This window comes from Astyanax mexicanus, chromosome 22 (assembly GCF_023375975.1).
Source record: "Astyanax mexicanus isolate ESR-SI-001 chromosome 22, AstMex3_surface, whole genome shotgun sequence".
In the NCBI taxonomy this organism is placed as follows: Eukaryota; Metazoa; Chordata; class Actinopteri; order Characiformes; family Acestrorhamphidae; genus Astyanax; species Astyanax mexicanus.
This window is the reverse complement of record NC_064429.1, coordinates 19564454-19587915: the sequence shown is the minus strand read 5'-3', so window position 1 is coordinate 19587915 and position 23462 is coordinate 19564454. Positions and strand designations below refer to the sequence as shown.

The window sequence follows — 23462 nt, the reverse complement described above, 5'->3', positions numbered from 1 at the left end:
GATAGATAGATAGAGATGTTGTTGTCATTGTTTAAGCTGATGTTAATGATGATAATGATGATTACGGCCTTTTGTTCTCCCTCATTCACCAGAATTACAAACAACAGGCCTTTCAGGCATGCTTGTCCATCTAAATAACAGAATTAATATGCTTGGATTTCTAGTTTATGTCTTAGTCAATTGCAGAAACTCAAATCACTTTGAGATTTTTATTTGTTTTAGTTTTCCAAACAGACATAAGCAGTACTGTTTTTATTGTATTTCAAGGGAAATGTGCACTACAATGTGCATTTTTATCATCTGAAGCCTTAAGAACTGAATATAATATAAAATGTTTAAATGTGGAGTGTGTTCACCAAACACAATACCACAATGGAACTGGATTGGCCTCTAATCTCTCAAAGAGGAAAACTAGTAAACTACTTTTTAACGTCTGTTTGTCTGGTACAGGCAGGTTTTATTGTCTACAGCAGGGGTCGGCCATAATGGATATGTTTATATAAATATATATATATATATATATATATATATATATATATGTTTTGGAAAATTAAGTGTAATGGGATGGAGTGCTACAGACTAGTAGGTCTCCAGCCCAGAGGGTTGTTAAACCCAATTGCAGAACAGTTGCTCTCAAAGCAGGTAAACCCAAGAAAAAAGGAAAAAATAAATAAATAAAAAACACACCGCTCCTCAAGCGGGATCAAACCTGTGTTGTCAGGTTCGCGGTCCAATACACTATCACTGCCCCGGCTAGTAAATTGGAACACGTCTTGGAAAAAACGCCCTCATAAGGAGATAAGGAGATCAAGAACAGGTGGAAAAACGAGAAAGCGGAAATCGACTAACAAATAATCGGCAGATTATCAGTCGACTACTAAAATAGTCATTAGTTGCAGCCCTAATTCAGAATTGGGGTATCCTTCTCATGAAGGATCATTAAAGATGCTGCCTACTGAATGGAACAGTCCTTGTGTCGAGTGCGTGCACATACTGCCTAAAAATGCTGCTTTCAGAATGAAATGCAGGTATTAGGCTCCAAGTGGTCCAGCGGGCTTAGCGCTGTCAATATGATCAGGAGATTGCCAGTTTGAATCCTGTTCATGCAGCTTGCCATCGGTTACCGGGGCAGTAGATGGCGCTCTCTCCCCACATCACTCCAAAGGGTGATGGCAAACAGCACAAGGCGTCTGTGAGCTGATGTATCAGAACCGAGTCGCTGCGCTTTCCTCCATGTGCGCTGTGGTGCTACTCAGCAATGCTGCAATAGCAGAAGTTGGAAAAGAAGCAGTGGCTGACTTCACATGTATTGGAGGAGGTGTGTGGTAGTCTTTACCCTCCTGGTGTGTTGGGGCATCACTAGTGATAGGGGGAATCCTAATGAGTGAGTTGGGTAATTGGCTGTGTAAATTGGGGAGCAAATGGGATAAAATTAGAAATAAAATGATAAAAAAAGAATGGATCGCAGCTATAGTTTTCAAAAGTTGTGATGTAACATCTAAATTGAATGGTCCCTTCATTAGTTAATTCACCCACTGTGTAAGTTGTGAGGTGTTATCTTGTGAGTGAGGCTGAACACTGGCCAATGTATACATGGCATGGCACAGTAAATTATTGAAGATTGAACAAGGACTGATAGTGGGTGCCAGAAGGATGGAACAAGTTTTATGGGCCTTTAACACATTTACCAGTGTCCACTTATGGCTCCTGGATCTCACTCGCATTCTTTAGCTTCTATAGTACATAGCAAAAGCCATTGGACACAATACTACTTCCCTTCTGTCCCATGACTTTTGGCATGTCAGTGTATTTCAGTTAGGCCTATGCAGAATAGATATGCACATCACATTTGAACCCTTCACATTTTAATTTAATGAAATCCCTGAAAGACCACATTTGTAAGATATTTATAATTAGCGACTGAAGGTTAAAAGTGGCCCACTTGGTCTATCCATCAAACTCTAATGGAAACCACAGCACGCTCAATCTTTAAGACAGGCAGCTCACAGTGTTAGTGGTAGTAACCTGAAGAAATATTTTATGTATGTAATTTATTTATATGTGTGAAGGTTAAATGTTTAAAGGTATACCTACAGTGTGTAAGAACTGTTGTACCTAAGGGCTAAGAGCTGTTTCCAGACTGTGTATCTGCAAACTGTGTATCAAAAACAATAATTCAGAGATAGCATAGAAGAATTCCCAGGACTGGAGGATTAAGTGCTGTAACATGAAATCAGACTGTTTCACAAGCACTTTGAAATGCTAGCCTGAAAGCTGACCCTGAGGAACCAAAGAGTGGGCTATCAAACCTAGACCACCTGTTTGAGCAACAGCTTCTGTCTGAGGCTCTCAAAACCCCAGAACTTTACATAACTACAGCCAAGCATTACTCTGAAACATCTACACTCATCGCCAAAAATTGTACCCAGAATTGTGCTAAAGATACATTTGGAGACCAAATGACCATGGCATAGTATTTGTCTCCAAGAAAAATAAGGGTTAGCAACTCCTGATCCTATTTGTTGAGCCACAAACTCTGAAATAGTGTGTAATACATGCATAGTGTATGTTTTTAACCAGGGCTCTCAAGTTTTGAAGTTTGGTGCGCGCAGTTCTTCTTCAGTTTTACGGGGGTGGTGGGGGGGTCGGGGGGCGTTTGGGCATTGGATGCGCACCGTTCTCCTTCAGATGTTCACCGACGTGTGTTTCAAGAACTTTCGAATCGGACAGTTCTTCGCGCCTGACACTCTGGCTGAAACTCCACCCTCTTTGACTAGGTCTGACTGACAACAGAGCGATCTATATTCTGATTGGCTCGACGAGAGTACATTAAAATATACAGCCGATGGATTGGCAAGCGTAAGAAATACCATGTGTGGCGTGTGAGCGTGTGAACTCGCTGAGAACACTGATTTAACTCAAAGTGACAGACATCTCAGCATGGAGTTGAGTTGTAGAGGTTCCTAATGGTGTTCATCAATAATCCATCCAAAACAGGAGAACATAACAATATAAGGAACAGCATGAAAGAGAGAGAGAGAGAGAGAGAGAGAGATGAAGAGAGATACAGAGAGAAAAAGAGAAAGAGAGGAGGGAGAGAGATACAGAGAACTGAGGAAGTGATCAAGAAAGAGAGAGAGAGATGGAGAGAAAGAGGGAGACAGAGATGCTGAAAGAGAGAGAGAGACAGAGAAAGAGATGGAGAGTGAAAAAGATATATATATATATATATATATATATATATATATATATATATATATATATATAGAGAGAGAGAGAGAGAGAGAGAGAGAGAGAGAGAGAGAGTGAGAGATGGAGATAGAAAGAGAAATTACAATGTAACCAGAATTCACCAGGTGATAAAAAAAATGTTAAAAAGAAGAGAGTTCAAGAGTGTCAAGAACAAAAAAGAGTAAGTAAAAGTAAAATTTTTTGCTAATTATTTTGCTATTAAATAAGATAAATAGCAGTACTGATAATACATCTCTTATAAACAAAATACTAAGTCGTACACTCAAAGTTTTTTTGCCATTTGCTTTAAACGTGTGACAGACATATATAGGGGCAGTTTAAGCTTCTGAAGGGTGAGTTTTCCTTTTATCTGGATATTTTTGTTGGACTTGGCAACCCTGCTTTAAGGAAGCTTTTGAGACTGCAGCAGCATGTGGATGAGCTTTGTCCTGTTGGAAATGAACACCGAAGTGTGCATTCAGAAAACGTAGGGAAACTGGTTGCTCATTAGTCTAACTATGGACTGTCAAAGTGCCAGTTATAAAGAATTTGAACATGTCTGGACATGTAAGAAACGATTGACCTTGGCATTGACCATGGTGGCTTTACAGACAGAAGAATGTGGACGAGCATTTTCCTGTTGGCATCGTCTAATTTGCATAATACATGTTTTTGAAGTTGTAAAGGAATAACATTTTGGGAGAGAAAAATGTAAGTAAAAACACCCTAAATATAAAAATGTACAAATGAACTCTAACTAGTCACTTCTCAAAATAACTTCATTTTTAGATAAATTTAGGTAAAACACAAATCATTTTTTTGCTGTGTTGTTAAATTTTATTATAAGAGCAGCAGTGAGCCAGAACTGTTATTCTACATTTTTTTTTTATTTAATTTTTATTTTTTTTTAGTTTTCTTTAGTCTCAAACCTATTATAGACAAATTGTTTAATGATGAGCTATAGTTAGCTAAATGTTTAGCTTTTTACAAAGAGTCAGACACTGTGGACGAAATGAGTGACAGGCTGTGTGGTGAGTGAGGTGAGTGAATGACTGAGTCTGTGTGAGTTAAATGCAGTGTTTTCTTTTCGTGTCACACTAAACTAAACTAACTTATATTTACATCCTGCTCTGTAAATAGGGGGCGGGGTCATTCAGCGGCGACTTTGGGCATGCGCAGTTGATTTACAGGGTGTTTGTGGAGCGGTGTGGGTGTGCTCTAAGTTTGTGAGACTGCACTGTGAGTGTTGTGGGGCGGGGCTCACGGCAGCACCCGCTGCTCGCTGAGGACAGTACCTTAAGAAGAGCATGTGTGTTCATCTCAGAGTCGCCAAAAGTCTCCAATAGCACCACAAAAACTCGCTAGATTTGTCGCTATTCGCTTTTTAAAAGACAAAAGTCGCTAGAGGGTATGAAAAGTCGCTAAATATAGCGACAAAGTCGCTAAATTGGCAACACTGGGTAGAGCAACTGGTTGCTCTTTTCTGTAATTTTTGGACATGTCTGGACATGTAACAAGAAACCATTAAACTTGGCATAGACCATGGTGGCTCTAGAGACTGCAGCAGCAGGATGACCATTGTCCTGTTGGAAGATAAAATTGGGACTCATAACTGGAGAGTTAGTCTATGACAGTCTGGCATGACTTCTCACCAAGATTCATTCCTGTCAGGTTGATTCTTTCTTTTGCACAGAATGAGGGAGTAAGGGTCACTCTAGCGTTACTCAGACATTGCAAAGTGTTCACTATTCTAGACTTCTACCTTGCATAAGCTCTATATTTGCTGAGCCTGGGCTGAATTTGAAGGTCTAGCTTGTGTTAGGCCCAATGTACAGGGCAAACGACAGAGATGCGCTACAGAGATTCGTAGGCCAGGAGCCCATGCTTTTAGCAAGGATAGAGATGCAGGAACATGAGTTAGAGAGGCAGAGGAGCACTTCCCTTCACTCACTGCTATTAATTATGGAGTAGCCAGTGGTGGAGAGTCGAGACAGGGTGTGTTTTATGTAGAGGGAAAGAGCTGTCAGACTGGAGATAGTACAGAAGCCCTGCGCTCAACTGACAAGACCCAGGCTTTAATAAAAGAAAGCACTTCCCATCAACATTAACTAGAAACAGGAATAGGGAAGGGATTGCCAAGTTATGACACATCACTAGGGCTTACTGGGGTGGCACACAGGGCAATGCCCATATTGATGGAGGTGACATCTCTGCTTTGTTCTTTGTTCCATTGTTAGATGGAGTTGGAGAATTTGAAAGAATAAAAATCGCTAAACCGTTCCATTTTAGATAAAGGGATCTGGGAAATGAGAAATTAATCGGCATACAGGTACAGATTTTTTAAACGTTAAAAACCTACTGTATGTCAGAAAACTTTGAGATGCAAAGAAATGCAGACAATAAAAAAACAGTGTTTCTTACATGAACTGTGCATTTTATTCCATTTCAGACAGAATGAAGAAGTGCTAAGAAATGCTAAGTTTAAGCACCGGCAGCTCTTACAGCAGAGCTTTAGCCAGTATTTTCTTATTTGAACAACGCTATACGTCACGGAAATCTGTGTTAAAAGCGTGAAACATCTGACCCGTGAGGTTGTTTAAACTATAATAAACGATAATGACTTGTGAATTTAGTTTCTGCCCATTCTTGTTTTTCTGCCCGTTCTTGGGCTCTGTATCTCCTTAAAAGGGCGTTTTTCCCCAGCCGTGTCTCAATTCACTAGCCGGGGCAGAGGTAGTGTATTGGACCATGACACTGACGACACGGGATTGATCCTGCGTGAGAAACTGTGTGTTTATTTATTTATTTATTTATTTATTTTTCTTGAGTTTACCTGCTTTGAGATCAACTGTTCTGCAGTTGGGTTCAACAACCCTCTGGGCTAAAGAGCTACTAGTCTGTAACACTCCATCCCATTACACTTTATCTTCCACATCCCAGATCCCTGATCCCTGATTGTCAGGTACAGACAACAGCAGGCAGACAGTGTGCAGCAGGTATGAAAACTGACAAGCTGGCTATTTTTCTGCTGAACAGGTAATCACTGAGCTTCAGTAAGGTTGCGCTCCATAGTTAATATGTCCATATTTACCACCACCACTAGCATACTAGAGATGGACATTTTAGACACTGAAACATATTTATTCACAGATCAGCTACAGATAAAGACTCATCATTCTGTTCATAGTTGATATAAAAGCTGGATTTGCACACTGCTGCTCGTGTTTTTTTTGTGTGTGTAACGAGCAGGGGTTACACACACTAAGTGCGAACAACACCCATGGCGCTCCTGCATGGCTAAGATAGGATTGGGAGGCTGACTGTTGACTGTTGTCAGGGTTTTAATCAGTCAGAGGTGCACCTGTATTTTCCGCCGCCAAGATAGAAACACACCAGAAATCTACCTGAACACACTTTACTTCCAGACCACCACACCCATCAGCGTAGATTTATTCCTGAACTCTGACACAGTATTTTTTATAGAGTGTTGACGGGGTGTAAGATAGCAACGAGCATCACGACACACCTTGCGCAGGGTGTACAATAGGGCCCATAATGTGAAGAGAATTTAGAAATGACTAAATAAGTCCCTTATTAAGAAGAAAGACAAATTAACACCTAAAACATTTAATCTCTTGGTATACTTGGTGAGAAAAATATAACATTACAAAGCGATAATTGGTTTGCTGTTTCCCATGTTTTTTTAATATTTTTTTTATGTGTGTTGCAAGTGTGAAATGCAGGAACGGATATAAAGAGTAAGTTAAAAGTTTGAACTCCTTTTTATTTTTTTCTACACTAACAATGATTAATACTAAAGTCACCCAGACTATACAATAACAGATACGCACTCATGGTGTAAACTTAAAAGTGTTAAACACATCAAAAACACATCACTAGATGGGGCTCTTAATGAGTTTGCCAAGTTTTACCAACTTAATTACTAAGAATAAAACCCCACAGGTCACGATCAGTTATAAAATCCACCAGGGAGCCCAAAAACAGCACCATCTTCTTGGCATTTGGTGACCCAGTTCTAATAACGTGTGCAACCTTTGCACAGGACACATGCCATCTAAACAGGGTACTGGAAGTAGGCCCGTGGCAACCGTTCAACTTTCCATATGAAATCAGTGTCATTCCTGTTCCCCAGAGCTTGGTTGTGGTCAATTAATCTGACTGGAGCCTGGCGAACTAATGACTCTCTCGTCTCTTGTGTCCTCTTTGGCTGGACAAGAACTGGAAGTTAATGGTGAGCTCTTACGTTCTTGACCTACATGCAGCCTCTGAAAACATATTATGCTCTTGTTGCCGAGTTTCATCAAATTGAAATATGTCTTCAAAAATCGTCATCAACAATGGAAGAAGCTAGCAAAGTCCAGTCAGCTTTATCAGAAATACAGAATCCTGAATAGGATTTGATTTAAAACCTCATCAAAACATCACACAGAAAGTTAACAACATGAATGCCAACATTAACACCACCACCTCACTACATCAATGTGTAGTCACTCCCTACTTGTGAGACCTTAAAGGTCTTATTCTATCGTTTTTCATTCATTTTAAAATGTCTAGTTGTGGTTTATAGTATGAATGAATGCGAGGCCATGAACTCACTGGTTGACGTAGACCCAGAACTTTTCCTGATCGACTCGTTTTTCTGAGGCTTTTCTTTTCTTAGCTGCTGCAGACAATGGAGGCTGAGTGACAGTTTCATATGCCGCATGCATATACAACCCAAAGAGACCAGTAGTATTTCACAAAGAACAAGAAAAAGTGTATTTTAGCAGAAGGAGACTTTTAATGTTGAAGACTGAAAGGTCAAGTTTGGCTTTTTGTTGACCAAATGCAGAATTATGCTATCAGAATTCGTGACAATGGAAGTTGTTAATATAAAACAATTATACAACAATTATATTAAATGGAAGTGACCATTATTAACCAAGTTCTTAACCTGACCATGAAATCAGTTTGCAAGGTTCTGGATTCCAGAGGACAATGATTGGCTATGTAGTGTTGGCTATGGAAGTCACCAAATGGATTCCAGATTCAAGGTCCAAATTTAAAGACACTAATTAAATCAATATGGTATATATTATGCAAAGCCTGTAAAACTAGGTTCAATGCCAAAATGTTAAAATGGCAATGTTACCAATGTTAAAAACAAATTAACAAATGCACCTCAGAAATAATATACAGTTTCAGTGTTCTTTGAGTGAGGTTCATGTTCTATAGTCCAAATTTCCACGATTTTGTAGTAGATACAGTGGCTTGAAAAAGTATTCAAACCCTTGAACCTTTTCCCATTTTGTCATCGTACAACCCCAAACCTAAATGTATTTAGTTGAGATTTTAAGTGAAAGACACTTAGACACAAAGTAGCACGTAACTGTAAAGTGAAACAGCAATTTTCATGTCTGGCCTAAACCAATGGGATTTAGGTCAGGACTTTGAGGGGCCATTCTAACACATGAATATTCTTTGATCTAAATCATTCCACTGTAGCTCTGGCTGTATGTTTGGGGTCATTGTCTTGCTGGAAGGTGAATTTCCTTCCCAGTCTCAAGTCTTTCACAGCCTCCACCAGGTTTTCTTCCAGGATTGCCTGTATTTACCCCTATCCATCTTTCTAACAACTCTGACAAGCTTTTCTGTCCCTGATGAAGAAAAGCATCCCTACACCATGATACTGCTACCACCATGATTCACAGTAGGGATGGTGTGTTCAGGGTGACGATGAGCAGTGTAACTTTTCTGCGACTTATAGTTGTCCTGTGGACAGATTCTTTCACCTGAGCTGTGGATTTCTGCAGCTCCTCCAGAGTGACCATGGGCCATGTTGGTCCATCACTTTTAAAGTGACAAAGTGTAAAAAAGGTTCGAGGGGGTATGAATACTTTAGAAGCTACGGTAGCTTTTCAGAGATCCAGCATCACTTTATTAAGAGTTAAAGGGTATTACTGGATTGAGTGCTCAATGATGGTGCAGATTCTAGTTAATCTTTAACAGGTCCCTCCTCACGGGGTTAGGAAGCGGCTCAGTGCGGAGCTGCAGTAATTTCCCATTCTCCACACTTTCTCTGCACACGCCGAGACGATACAGGTCCAGGTAATGATGGTGGCAGAGCAGATTACACTGGGCTCTGCTGGAAGAGGCTCTGCGAGCATCTCTTTGAAGGATGTAATCCGGGGATTTGTGGCTGGTAGTTAGAGGGGGTGGGTTGGATGTGTGGTGAGAAGGCAAATTGAGCTCTGTGCAGAACGTCCACCACGTTGATCTGCCTCCAGAGCTACAATAAGCCTGGGCTGGTGGTGTGGATTCGTGCGGAGCACCTGATCTGGGGAGTATCTGGGAAGGTTCCTTTGATCTCAATGAATGCACAGTTCAATTACGGTTTAAATAAAGAACACTGGGGTCACATGAGCAGATGTTTTGGTTAAGATGTATGTGGTGGTTGTTGGTGGGGGGTTGGGTCTTCAAGTGGTAGGTCTAAATATTAGGTCCATGGCAGTGTGTGTATTTAAGGATGTGAGGAATTAAATATATTTTAAATAAATAAACTATATCAATGAACATTAACACATAAACAGTTAATCATTTACCAGAAATAAATAATAGCTTTAATGGTCACATTCTTGTCCTGTTCTGTGTCTCTTCTGTCTGTCTTTGTGTTTTTCCTTCCCTCTTGTTTGTCTTCAGTGCTCCCACCTGGGTTCATATATAGCTCCGCCCCCTCATTACCTGTCCCCTGGTGTTTCCCGTTTACTGTTCCCTCCATGTATATTTAAGCCCCTGTGTTTTCAGTGTTGATTTGTTGGTTCCTGTACGTTTTTCACATCAGTCAGGTTGCATGTTATTTTTTTCTCAGTTGTCTCAATCTGTAGTGTTCTCCCTGATTTTCGTTGTTTTAGTTTTAGTTTTGGTTTATTGTTTGTTTCTTCTTTGTTCTTCTTTGGAAAAACAAATTACTCGCAATTGTGTCCGCTCTCCGCGTCCTCTCCTTGCTGCACCCTGACGCTAATATCCTATATTTTATATATAATATCCTAGATTGCTAACTTATCTTTTATACCTTTTATACCATGTGTATCTTCTAATAAAATAACTACTAATTAAGCAGAAGACTTTATAATTTTAACTATTATTTATGTATGTTTTGTTTTATTATTTTATGCCAAAGAAAATAAAAACAAACAAATACTTTAATAAAAATAAAATTATGATAAGTTTTTTTTAAATTAGACAGTATTAGGCTCTTAAAAACTGGTTCAGCTTGCTAGGCCCTGCCACTATGATCACTAGGAGCTCGCTGGTTCAGTTTGAATCCTGGTCATGTAGCTTGCCATCGGTCGCCGGAGCCCTGAGAGAGCACAATTGGCCTTGCTGGAGTGGATAGATGGCACTCTTTCCCCTCATCACTCTAAAAGGTGATGTCAATCAGCACAAGGCTGCATCTGTGAGCCGATGTATCAGAACCGAGTCGCTGCGCTTTCCTCCGAGTGCGCTGTGATGCTACTCAGCAATGCTACATCAACAGCAATCCTAGTGTTAGGGAATCACTAGTATTAGGGGAGTCCTAGTGAGTGGGTTGGGTAATTGGCCATGTAAATGGGGGAGAAAACGGGAACAAAAAAATTGAAATAAAATTATATAAGAAAAGAAGTTTTAGTATTTCATGGGGAAAGTTTGAGTAAATGGATATTTATTCTGACTCTCATGGTGTGATTAAAATGCTGAACAGCTTTCAGGTTTTTATAAAGCGATGCCATTGCTTTTTTTTCTTTTCCTATAAAGATAAAATGTTTCCCTAATTCACTGTAATAATAAAATGGCCGCAGAAATCCTTTTTTTTTCGTATCTAACAAGATGATGCTGCACTTGCATAATGCAGTTTAATGTCTGGTCCACACAGCGACCATATGCACTTCAGCAAATGAGATTATGCAGAAGTGATATGCAAAGAGCTTTTACTGTTCAAGCTATGGAACAAATGAATGATGGTGATGTATTTCAAAAAAAGAAATTATTCTGGGGTTTTACAGCGCGGCGCATACAGAAGATGAGTTTTATGTCTGAGCGAAGTGCCCTCGGGGTCACGAGTAGACCGTTTCAGAGAGCCCCATTCTACACACACAGTGCAGTTCATCCACTTCACTGCTTTGGATTATCACCCATTGCTAATGTAAATGTGGCTTTAAAGGGCACGGCTGATGTATTATTTTTGATATTGTGCTTTTACACAACCGGCAAGCTGCTTTCCTCTTGTGTGTTTCTTGTCCTGTCTTCTTTTCCTGCTTCCCACAGACTGTATTGCCAAAAGTATTGACTTCACCTCCTACTTCGCATGCGCACAATGTTGGACAAGAAGGCCTGCCTCACAGTCTCTGCAATAATTCATCCCAAAGGTGTTCCAAGGGGTTGAGTTCAAGACTCTGTCCATCTCTGAAGCATTAAGAATTCTTTTTACTAGAACTAAGGGGCCCAACTCCTCAACTCCACTGAAAAAAAAAACCCACACCATAATCCCGCCTCTACCAAACTTTACACTTGGCATACTTCAGTCATGCATAAATCTTCCACCTCACAACTGTCAAACCTAGACTTGTCCATTCAGTTACCAGCAGAGGTGGAAAAATTACTGATCCTTTGTAATTAAGTAAAAGTACCTTTCCTTGGCTAAAATTCTACTCGAGTAAAAGTAAAAATACCCATCTAAAAATCTACTTGAGTAAAAGTAAAAAAGTACTCAATTTAAAAATAAAAATTTTTACTTTGAGTAAACGTTACATAGTAACTTTTAATTATTTGATGTAAAAAAGTACAACAAATCATGAATTAAATCTTTTTATTGAACTATTATTCCACATAATAATTTGGACCTTTCAGGCAGTATTTGTTTAAACCACCCCATAAAACAAAAAAAAAGTGGCATAGGTTTCTATGATCCATTTTTTTTCTATACTGTTAAAAAGTTAAAAGGTTTGGTCATATAGGTGACTATAAACCGCATTTTTATAGTTTTACAGTTCATTATTATGTTTTAACTGCTATTTACATGTTTTTTTTTAACATCCAAGCAGCTTGTTTAATGTTCCCAATAAAAACCTAAGGAATTATCATGAAAAACATGAAATCATACAAAAAAAATAATGTTGGTTGGCGCATGCGCAGCGTTGTAAAGAAGCACATATCGATAGGTGGCATAACTCGACAGAACACCGGTTCCCCGAGCTGATTTTAGCACTGTCATTATAAATTTCTGGAAAGAAAAAGAAAAAAACAAAGAAAGAGAGAAAAAGGGAAGGAGAGAGTGTGGTTTGGGATGCACAAAGCATTGGAACACAATGCACTGTTGTATTCTGGATGCTCTCAGAGTAAGGTGTCATAAGCCAGAGTCTGAGGATTTCCTTTGGTGTTCCAGACATCTTTCCAGCCACAGCCGGAGCATTCCACAATCACACAGTGCAGAGCCAGACTCTCCGCCTATAGCTCTCATGCTCTAATCTCTCCTCATGTTTAAGATGTTACCTCAAGAACTGATTCTACTGTAATGACCTTCACTATTAACATAGAAATTGCTCTGTTAATTTATGGGTGAAGCTAATAAGGTCCTCACTTTTTGTTTATAACCCAACTGTACCTTCTTTAAAGTTTTGGGATTTAGGGCCCTCTCTGATTAGAATGGGTAATTGCACAAAGCACGGGGAGGAATCATTTTAAACTGGGCGGGTGCGATGCGGTCTCCTTTCAGAGCGGATGAATCCGATTCCAGGTTATGTTGAATCTGAGAGAAAGCGCACTCAGTCAGAAATTTCTTTTCATTGTTTCTTTGGTTTTACTATGGGTGAATGAACTACTGAGCTCTGAGTTTCCCCGTCTGAAGTCTCCATTGCTCCACCAGCCGCTCGCGTTCGGTAAAACTGAGCCAGATTCGCTTTTAGAGACTGTACATGTGACGTAAGTGAATAAGACATTGGGATCTGTTCAAGAGTATTTTAGGTGAAAAAAGCTCTCTAGGTGTGATTTAATCTGTCTATTTTTTTACATCGGTGCACATTTAATGCTTGTGTGTTTTACGTCTCTGAGAGTTCGTGAATGGTTTTAAAGAGCGGTGGCAGTTTCAAATCCTGAAAATAACCTTAAAATTCCATAATACTCCAATTACATACACTAAGCATGGAGACTTCAGACTCGTCCATGTGATTGCTCAAGAGCGTCCGGTATATTGCCAATGCATTTCTGTGGTGATTATACAAGCTGTGCATGTGCAATTAAATACTAGTGGCAGTAATGGGTGTGCTGTGAAGTAGCTGAACTTACTCATTAAAAAGATATATTTGCACGTACAGTAGAGTTAAGTGAGTAGAGCATAAATTAGGTTGAAAAGTCATTAGAATGAAACATCCATTTCAATATGTTCAGTACGATTAGTGTATCATTTTTAAAGTTTAGAGTGAGAAAGGGAAAAGAGAGCACCATGCAAAAGATTAGACACTATAAGAGAGCTCTCAGATAAGGTCTCACTCTGTTAGGGCAATGTCTTGTTCAGCAATCGTTCATCATTAGGATGGCCATTTCCTCCGGAAGCCTCGGTTTCCTCACTTAGGAAATGGCAGCTTGCAGGATTGTTCAAGTAGAAGGTCAAGTTGAGGTCAAGAAGACCATGAGAACTGCTTTTAGGATTGGTAAAATGAATACCATATTTTTCTGACTATAAGACGCACTTAAAATACTTACATTTTTCCCCAAAAATCGTCAGTGTGCCTTTTAATCCATTGTGCCTTATGTATGAATTTTACCAGTCAGGTTGTAAGAAGCAGTGAAGCCACTCCACTGATTAGTTCTCTAGGAGTATTAGCATTAGCAGCTAACCGCATAAAACACTAGCTCTTTGGCCGTCCAGAAGTGATTATTATCGGCCTGTACCCTGCTGCTACCCTGCTGCTAGCACTGCTGGAGCAGCATTAGCATTAGCCGCTAACCACCGTGCTAGCTCTTTTGCTTTTCAGGAGAGAAATATGTGTCGTTTTTTTTTTTTTTGGTTAAATGGCGCTCTCTCTCTCCCTCCCCCACATCACTCTAAAAGGTGATGTCGATCAGCATGTCAGGCGTCTGTGAGCCGGTGTATCGGAAGCGAGTCGCTGCGCTTTCCTCCGAGTGCGCTGTGATGTTACTCAATGCAATGCTTTCACATGTATCGGAGGAGGCATGTGTTAGTCTTCACCCTCCTGGTGTTCCTAGGGCATCACTAGTGATAGGGGGAGTCCTAATGAGTGGGTTGGGTGATTGGACTTGGTAAGTAGGGAGAAAATAGGATAAAATTAAATTATTATTTGGGTTTTCTTTGAAAGCTTTGAATGTTTTCAATGAAGGAATACTTATTTTTTTCTAAATACATAGACAGTACACACACACACACACACAAACACACACACAGTCTAAAAGCAGTCTGAACTGTGAAGAAAGTGAACGGATGTGACACAAGACAGTGACCTGAATGCAGGGATTTGTCTATGTGCAGGAGCTTCTGAAAAGTGCTGGAAAATGTGCCTGTACACCAGAGAGATCCGGGGAAAGAGAGAGACATCATCAATTATTGATCCGCCATCAATGCTGAAGACAGAACGTGGCTGCGGAGAGGTTGTGGTGGGCCGGGGGAAGCGGGTGCAGGGGGGAGGGGGCACGAGGTGGTATTAATTTTAATGCTCTTCAATCCCAGGCTGAAATTGAAAAGAAGGGCTCCTGTATTGAGCGGCAGTAAACTTTGTTGTGTGCAAGATATTGACATGAAATGTAATAAAAAGGGGGCCGTGATTTATCGCTGGTCTGCTCCATTGAGAGCGCTGTGTAGCGGCTTCAGGACGCCGTGGAGGAGAAATAAAGACGTGAATAGCCTCCACACTCTTCTCCGGAGCCTCGTCTACTCTCTTTCTCTCTCTTCTTCATTTCCATTTAATTAACCCCCCCCCCCTGCTCCCTTTTTCGCAGTTCAATCGTGAAGTTTCCCTGCAGTTATTGAGCCGCTGATTAAAACGCTGAGATGTCGGTGATTACAGTGTCCGAGTGGAAGAGTTATCCAGGAAACAGAGATGATGAATATGTGGCCAGATTGACATGTGGATTTATTTTTATTTTGTTTTTTATTAAAGCTTCCATCCTCATCATCATCTTAAATGTTTCATAACCCTGAGGAAAGCGTTGTCTAAGAATCGGATCTTATTATTAAGCTCTTTTTGAAGATTCGAGATTCTGCAGTTTCAGAAACTTGTAGACAAGACGGATCATTTTGAAGATGTTCTGATGTCGTTTTAGGGCCACTCTAAAAAAAAAAAAAAACAGCTCACTTTAAGAATAAAGTCGTAATATTACAACTTTAATCTCATAATATTATGACTTTATTCTTGAGGTGTACTGTTTTTATTTTGGTGGCCCTAAAACGACATCAGAACATCTTCAAAATTATCAAAAAGATTAAAATTTGCAATTTTACGGGATTAAAGTTGTAGTATTACAAGATTAAAGTCATAATATTACAAGAATAAAGTTGTAATATTATGAGAATAAAGTCGTAATATTACGATATTAACGCCAACATTTTACGATATTAAAGTTGTAATATTACAAGATCAAAGTCGTAATATTACAAGAATAAAGTTATAATATTATGAGAATGAGGTCGTAGTCGTAGAGATCAAGACCCAAGTATTCAAAGTGGATATTCTAATGTAAATAAAAGAATGTATGTAAGAAATGAAAACTGCAATTATATTATATTATAATTAGTGGTGTCAATTGAAATACTAGTATATATACATATGTTTGAGGAGAGATAAAGCCAATGTTTGGCACCTTATCAGCAGTTTAGCTCAATTAAATAGAATTATACCACAGTTAGTTCTGATCCTACAATGTGTTGTAGGTTTGTCTGAGAGGCTTTCTATGAGTGCCATTATAAGCTGGTAATGCACTGTGACCGAAGCTCTCCATGTATTAGTCCACCACATACAGGTAACCTAGCAACGATGCAGCGCTTACAAGCCAAACAGCACAGCTACAAACAGAGCAGATTGCATTTTTTTGCCTCCGGCAGTGGCAATATTACACGTTATAGCACTCCCTCTTGTGTATTATTGCTTAATCATATTTTATAGCTGGGTCAGATTGAGACTAGATCATGTTCTTACCACAAGCGAACCGCTGCAGAAAAAAAATCAGCATGTTGGGCGGGGGCGGGACAGATTACCCTGGAAGTTGGGGTCAAACTTGGAGCTGTGATTAATTTCTGTAAAAAAAATAATAACGATAATAACATTCATTCATTTATGTGGACAGCCCTGCTTTAAGCACAGTTTCTTCATGTGTTTCAGTTCATTCTAAATACTAATACATTCTTTATTGTTTAAAAACATTGGATTATTTGAGCTGCCTAGTGCATAGTTGTTATTATTATCTTACAGTGCTGTCAATGAGCACACATAAGCCCCAAATGAGCAGTAGCTTTAACACTTTAAAAAAATCAGGCAGAACTGCCCGTCCAGCACAGACTGGACGAACCTAAGGGGTCACCTAATATGACACTTGAGCTGCATTTGTGTCACATCAACACATGAAACAGTCAAAGTGCCTGACGTCGCCTGACTGCATGACTGGCAGGAGGGCAAATCAGTCGGACAGAGTGTGTGGCAGCGGCAGACCCCAAGTTTCACCTCTAATAGACATGCATGTTCCTTGGGGTGTCCAGATACAGTATTCCATGCTCCAGTACATGACAGATAAAATACAAAAAACAATACAAGTGTGAGAATAGTCAATAAATTAGTGGACTGGATATTTATTTTATTTTATGTAGTGGGAACGTATAGTGGGAATGCACAGACTCTTCTAACATGTGTGCACATGTTGGCATCAAGAGCAGCCAAGCCATACAGTATACTCAGTACAGTTAGCCAAAAAACTGCACCAAAGAATGATACTTTTAGTAAAAAAAACAGTGAAACTTAAAACAAGAATAAGTTCCCTAAACAGGCTTTGGTTCCAAAGGAAGTTTCTAAGTTTTATGATTGTCTATGCCTTTAATAAGTGAGATGTGAGTATAAAGAACCTTTTTTTTTAAATCAATATGTTTATTTTATTAATCAATCAAGGGTTGTTCCATACATCTAAACAAGGAAAACAGGGTAATTAGAAGAAAAGTGGAAAAGAAATGAACAATAGTTAGTTTAAGCAATTTCCCCATCTGTTAAGAGTAAGGAGTCTTCGCATAGCAGGGGCAGCTGGGGCTCAAAGGAATCTTAATATCAGTTCTTCCAAAGAAGAACCTTTTTAAAGGATGAAAAACATTTATATTTTTAGTAGAAATGTTAAATAGTGAAAGTACAGGGGTTGGACAATGAAACTGAAACACCTGGTTTTAGACCACAATAATTTATTGTCCTGACGGACAGTTCTGGTGGAAACAGGAGAGTTGAGGTGCACATTGAATTCTGCCGTGATTTGATCAGCCGTGGTTTTATGTTTTTTGGATACAATTTGAATTAGCACCCGAACATCCCTTTCAGACAGCTTTCTCTTACAGCCTCCACAGTTAATCCTGTTGGATGTGGTTCGTCCTTCTTGGTGGTATGCTGACATTACCCTGGATACCGTGGCTCTTGATACATCACAAAGACTTGCTGTCTTGGTCACAGATGCGCCAGCAAGACATTGTGCACCAACAATTTGTCCTCTTTTGAACTCTGGTATGTCACCCATAATGTTGTGTGCATTGCAATATTTTGAGCAAAACTGTGCTCTTACCCTGCTAATTGAACCTTCACACTCTGCTCTTACTGGTGCAATGTGCAATTAATGAAGATTGGACACCAGGCTGCTCCAATTTAGCCATGAAACCTCCCACACTAAAATGACAGGTGTTTCAGTTTCATAGTCCAACCCCTGTATGTATTCAAGTCAATAGGTAACCAATAGGCACCATTGTTTTTAAGATTTAAAAATAGAAATCACAAAAAAATCACAATTCTACATTCTACACAATTCTTCATTTGTATTTGAACAATATATAATAAAATAAAATAGGCCTGATTTACAGCATACTGTGGGAGAATCCCGCAAGTCACAGGAGAGATGGGATGTTTGCATACAATTCTAAATATGACCCAAATGTATATGGTAAATTTATCCGCAAAGGCCATTTAGACATTGTCCACCTACAATTTAACATCCAACAAGCAAACAACAAGCTATTGCTATTTGTTTCTATTTGTAGTAGCAGCACTGCAACTAAATTCAGCTCCAAATGTTGTTCACGCTTTAAAGCCCTTGTGTCAGGAGCTCATCAGTGGGACATGCCGAGGTCGTCTGAGCTAACAAATGAACAACCTGCGCTGGCGTCATACCACTGAGAGTCCATCAGCTTAATAAAAACGTCAGAGTGCCTGATTTGTTATGCCTGTAAATAACAGAGCCAAGGAGGGGTGACAGGGGAGAGAGAGAGAGAGAGAGAGAGAGGGTCATGTGATGTAGAGATGGAGCTGCTTCCTGTTATTTGTGGGCTATTTTCACGAAATGAATTTGTTACTGTAGCTACATTTATAAAAAGCACAATATAAAGCATCTTAACCCTTGGAACTTTAGGCTGTTTTGGTGTGTTTTTTCTTCGTTTTTCTCAGTTCCTCTTTCAGGTTTTATAACACAGTAATTATATCAGACAGTCACATGCCCTGAGCTGTTTTACTTCAGAAGCCATACTGGAAATGTTGAGATGGTCTGTATTAGATGTGTTACATTTTTAGTGTTTTCTCAGGTTAGCAGATAAAAACTTGGCCACTGCAAAAAAAAAGTGAAAACCAATTAATTCAATAGAAATCTTCAGAAATCTTCATCCATCTTTATGATCTCCTGAAGCTGCTGATCGGTGTTGAAAAGTTCTGTTGCTGCTATACAGTATTATTGATATGTTGTTAATACTATTACTTCATTTGAAAAAGACCCCTTAAAATAAACACACATGCACACATGCAGTCTCTTTTAGGATTTGTTAAAGGCTACGGGGACTATCAGCCTTTAGCCGATTCCCCCCTGCTAAGACACGGGCTGTGAGCTGGAGGCAGATTTCTCCAGGCGCTTTTGTCCTGCTCTCGCGTCGCACTGCTGCTGTATGTTTCACATATGCAGTAATTGCCACATATGCCTTCAACAGCATGCTCTATACGCATCTGCTGCATAATGCTCGTTGAGGCGAGAAGCAGCCTTTGAGTAAAAAGGCAGGCTGTGAAAGGAACAGGCCTGAGCCATTGTATTTTTTTTGGCTAAAGCTTTTAGCAACCTCGTGTTCCTCCAGCCCCTGAGGCTAGCTCCGGATAAACGCTATTCTGACCAATTAAGCTTCATCCATTGATAGTCGCAGCTTAGGCCTGTGCTTTTTGGGGGCCAGTCTCGGTGGATTGTGGTGGAAAAGGTTAAGAACCTGGCCTGAATTTAAAAGGCCTGAATTTTTGTGCAGGGTAACGAGGACTGATAAAGACTCTTCTGTTATTCTGGGATGCAACACTAGACTGGCTTAATAAATCATGCTGGGTAAAGAACATTACCTGCCGGGGATTTCTTTAAAAATATGAAAATACACTCAAGGTGTGGTAAAAAAAAAAAACTAGTGCTTATACTGTCAAAATTTTCTTGATTTATACTAGAAACTGCTATTAAATATATTATTCATGTTAGTGGTGTTCATTGTTTAAAAAATGTGTTGTATTAATTACAAAAACAATCTGTAATTACTTATGATTTAACGTGCTTCAACTTTTTTCCAAATGCTGTTATTTTCCTGTTGTTTTTGGCAAGGAGACAAAATTTTTTGTCTAGTATGGTAAGGAATATGGCAAACAAGCCTTTTTTTTTACTGTATTATACTATCTCAGGGTAGCTTTGATGCTTTTTACAGTTAGTATTCTGTCCCTCTTGTTCTTCTCCAGACACCAAGCTTACGTGGGTTGCCAGATTGACACACAGTAGCAAGCGACAACGAGTCTTACTCTCTAGCTGATCAGTCAATATTCACATTTGCAATGTCCAAAATGCCTGTGGTAAATTACATAGCTAGGGTTAGCAACCTTCCTGAGGCTCAGTGATTACCTGTTTAAGTGTGTTTTCATGGCTGCAGCACACTGTTTTATGTGCGGTTGTTTTTACTTGACAACCTGGGGTGTGGAAATTGGAAATTGGGACTGGGAGAAGGGCAGAGGGCAAATTTGGAGGCTACATCCCCCACACACATTTCTGTGACGTTCTGCACAGTTCAAATAAGAAAATACTGTCTGAAGTTCTACTGAGAAGAGCTGTTGGTGCTTAAACTCAGCATTAAAACACTTTCCTTATTACTACAAAAAATATAATCTTAAAACCCTTAATGGGTTTGTAATAGAGACCTTTAATGGAGGGATAAATGCTAGTGTAGCTCCATGTTCCACATTTAGTTTTATAGTATGTATGTCCTGCTGCCAACTGCTGCAGCAAATTTTGGGGTGCTCCATATATAATTTTGTTTTTTTCGCCAGACCTGATGCAGCCCCAGGCCTCTCTGTGGAATAGGTTAAATTGCAGCGAGCTGGAGAATGAAGGTCCCCACATCCATTTCCAAACTATATCACTCCAGTGCCACGCAGCTGTCCGTGGTATGGGAGAAAGTGAGCGGGACCCTGAACAGGAACCTCCATTAGGAGCACTTTCCCTTGCCCTTGGGAGACAAATAGCGATAAATTGTGTTGAACACACAGGGAATCCATGAATACTGCGGGAAGTAGCCGGGCTGAGGGGTATAAATGTGCCCCTTCTGCAAATCATGAGAAGATTGCGAGCCATTAGGTCTGCTGCTGATAATGGTGCCATAGGAAGGCACGGCTCATTAAGGCAGATTGCAAATGTCATCCCAGTGTCTCCTCTCTGGCCCTGTGCTGCGGAGGATAGGAGCAAAATTAATTTTGCATAGAGCCCGTATTCTTTTGAACGAGAGCCAAATGCAAACCCGGGTCAGCTTTGATTAAATCACCAGCAAGGCTTTAGAAAGGCAGAACCAGTAAAAACAGACTACCTTAACTCTTACAAACTGTATAACCCATAAACTGCAGCAAGTAGTATCGTCTCCCATGACTTTTGCCATGTTCAATGCAAACTAAATATGTGTGTGGGGCTTTCTGCACTGAATGTAGATGTCATTTCTGAATCCCCATGCCTGGTTCACACAGATGATTCTAGCCACTATGATGTCCCTGTGGGGCGAAAAATGTTAATTGTCCACACAACTTTTGAAAAGAAGTTTCTCATACATCAGGCACCCACTATCAAACATTGCTCGAACTTTGGTAATTCACAGTGTAAGCCTTGCCATGAGCACACTGGCACACAAGTTTTTATCTTAACTAATGAGATAACACCTCACAACTTATACAGGCATAGACATGTCATAGACAATAAAACAGGATATCGACTGGATAAGTGTATATGTGTTGCCCTAGAGTAGCTACAATGTTTAATCTCTATAGCAAAGACTAACTTTCATGTGCTCTGCAATTCACAGTGTGCTGCCACCTACAGCTTAGACTGAGCAAAGCATAGAGAGCAACCATGCAAATATTGTTTAAAAGTGCATGAAAAACACATGCAACAATGTTTTTGCATCAAGTCGATGCATTTGTTCGTTTACAGTTTGGATCGATGCCTTGATACAGATTGATGCATTGTTACATCACTACTGCATACATGTGTAAATAATCTAGAGTACGTTTGTGGAGGTTTGGAGATAGTCCAGTAGGTGACAGACAGAGTAACTATTAGTAAAGTACGGGTACAGAATGAGTTGTGTGGGTGTTAGGGATGCAGCAGGAAGGACATGAGGTGGGTGTAAGCACAGGTAATTTATTTTTTTTTACAAAGAAACAAACAATAAACTTAAACTAAACTCAAAACAAGATACAAAAAACATACTATTAGAACTACTAGAAATAAATGAACAAAACAGAAAACAAAAAAAAAAAACAGCAACCTGGCTGACGTATAACTTGTATAACACGCACAACACCGGACAAGGAAGACAGAAACAGGGGGATTATTTAAACACACAGACTAGGAGGAGACAGGAAACACCTATGGATAGGTAATAAGGGGGCGGGGCTACAAATGAATACAGACTTGGGCACGTGGAGAAAAACAGGGCTCTCTGTAAACAAACACAGAGAGCACATGAGAGACAGAGATAGACAGGGACAAAGGGAAAGACATGACAGTGGACAATGGTACAGAATGCTGTAGTGGGATACATATGGAAAAGTATGATAGGTGCAGTGTGAAGTATCCTCATCCCCATATTTCAGATTTTTACTATATTCAAAAGGAGTGATGAAAATATGCTGGAACAAAATATTCAAACTACTTGCAGACGACCTATCTGACTGATCCTTCCTTTCCACTCTTTCCCTCTCCTCAGATTGCCTGTTTGTGACGGATTATTTCACTCGGACGCCTCGCAAGCTAAACGCCTTCCGCTCCTTCGCCAGCGTGGAGCTGTTCCACTTCAACGTGCCTGATGACACCGTGGTGGCCGTCTGGAACCTTATTACCTTTAAGGAGCAAGGGGGAACCTTTGGAGACAGCTGTCCTGACCGCAATGTGACAGTGTGAGTAGGCCAGGACTTCCATCTTCATTCTTGCGAGAGGCTCTCAAGGTTTCTCGGTTGTGAAAAGTGCTTTCTCTTCTAACAGCAGCAGAGCTTTTCCAAAGTGTAATGCTGATGCTGATAACACCACTGTGCTGACTCGCTACTCTGACACAATGTGTACTGAAATGTACCAGAAAATGGGTTCCCTGACTCTGGTCGCTTTCTGCCATCTCCATAAAAAAAGGCATTTATTAAGTCAGCGGGGGTGCCAAGTCCCGGAAACTCGGCGTGGTGTACACCCGAGATTCATAAATTTTACGTGCGAGATGACACTGTGATTAGATTGAGTTTCATACTTGCTGATTTTCAAATGGATTTTCAGCAAGAGCACAGAGCTACCTCAACCATTCTTTTGTCCTTTTCTTCTTTTGTGAAAAAAACAGAGTAACAATATGAACATGGGAGTATGGGATTAGTTTCTCTGTGGGTTCTGGGGTAATTTTCTCTTTTATGGGATTCCTCTGTGATTTTTTCCCCCGTCCGGAACGACCATGTATGTGTTTTTCTCAGACGTCCTCTGAG

General features: G+C 40.0%; 1 protein-coding gene across 2 annotated transcripts in view; it reads left to right on the top strand.

Moving 5' to 3' along the window:
- tmem8b (transmembrane protein 8B) overlaps window positions 1-23462 on the top strand; it is a 280766-nt gene that overhangs the window by 59421 nt on the left and 197883 nt on the right. For both annotated transcript variants that reach the window (XM_049470533.1, XM_049470532.1), the window contains exon 2: window positions 22709-22898. In XM_049470533.1, the coding sequence (XP_049326490.1) occupies window positions 22709-22898 (190 nt within the window). The remainder of the gene's footprint in view (window positions 1-22708; window positions 22899-23462) is intronic.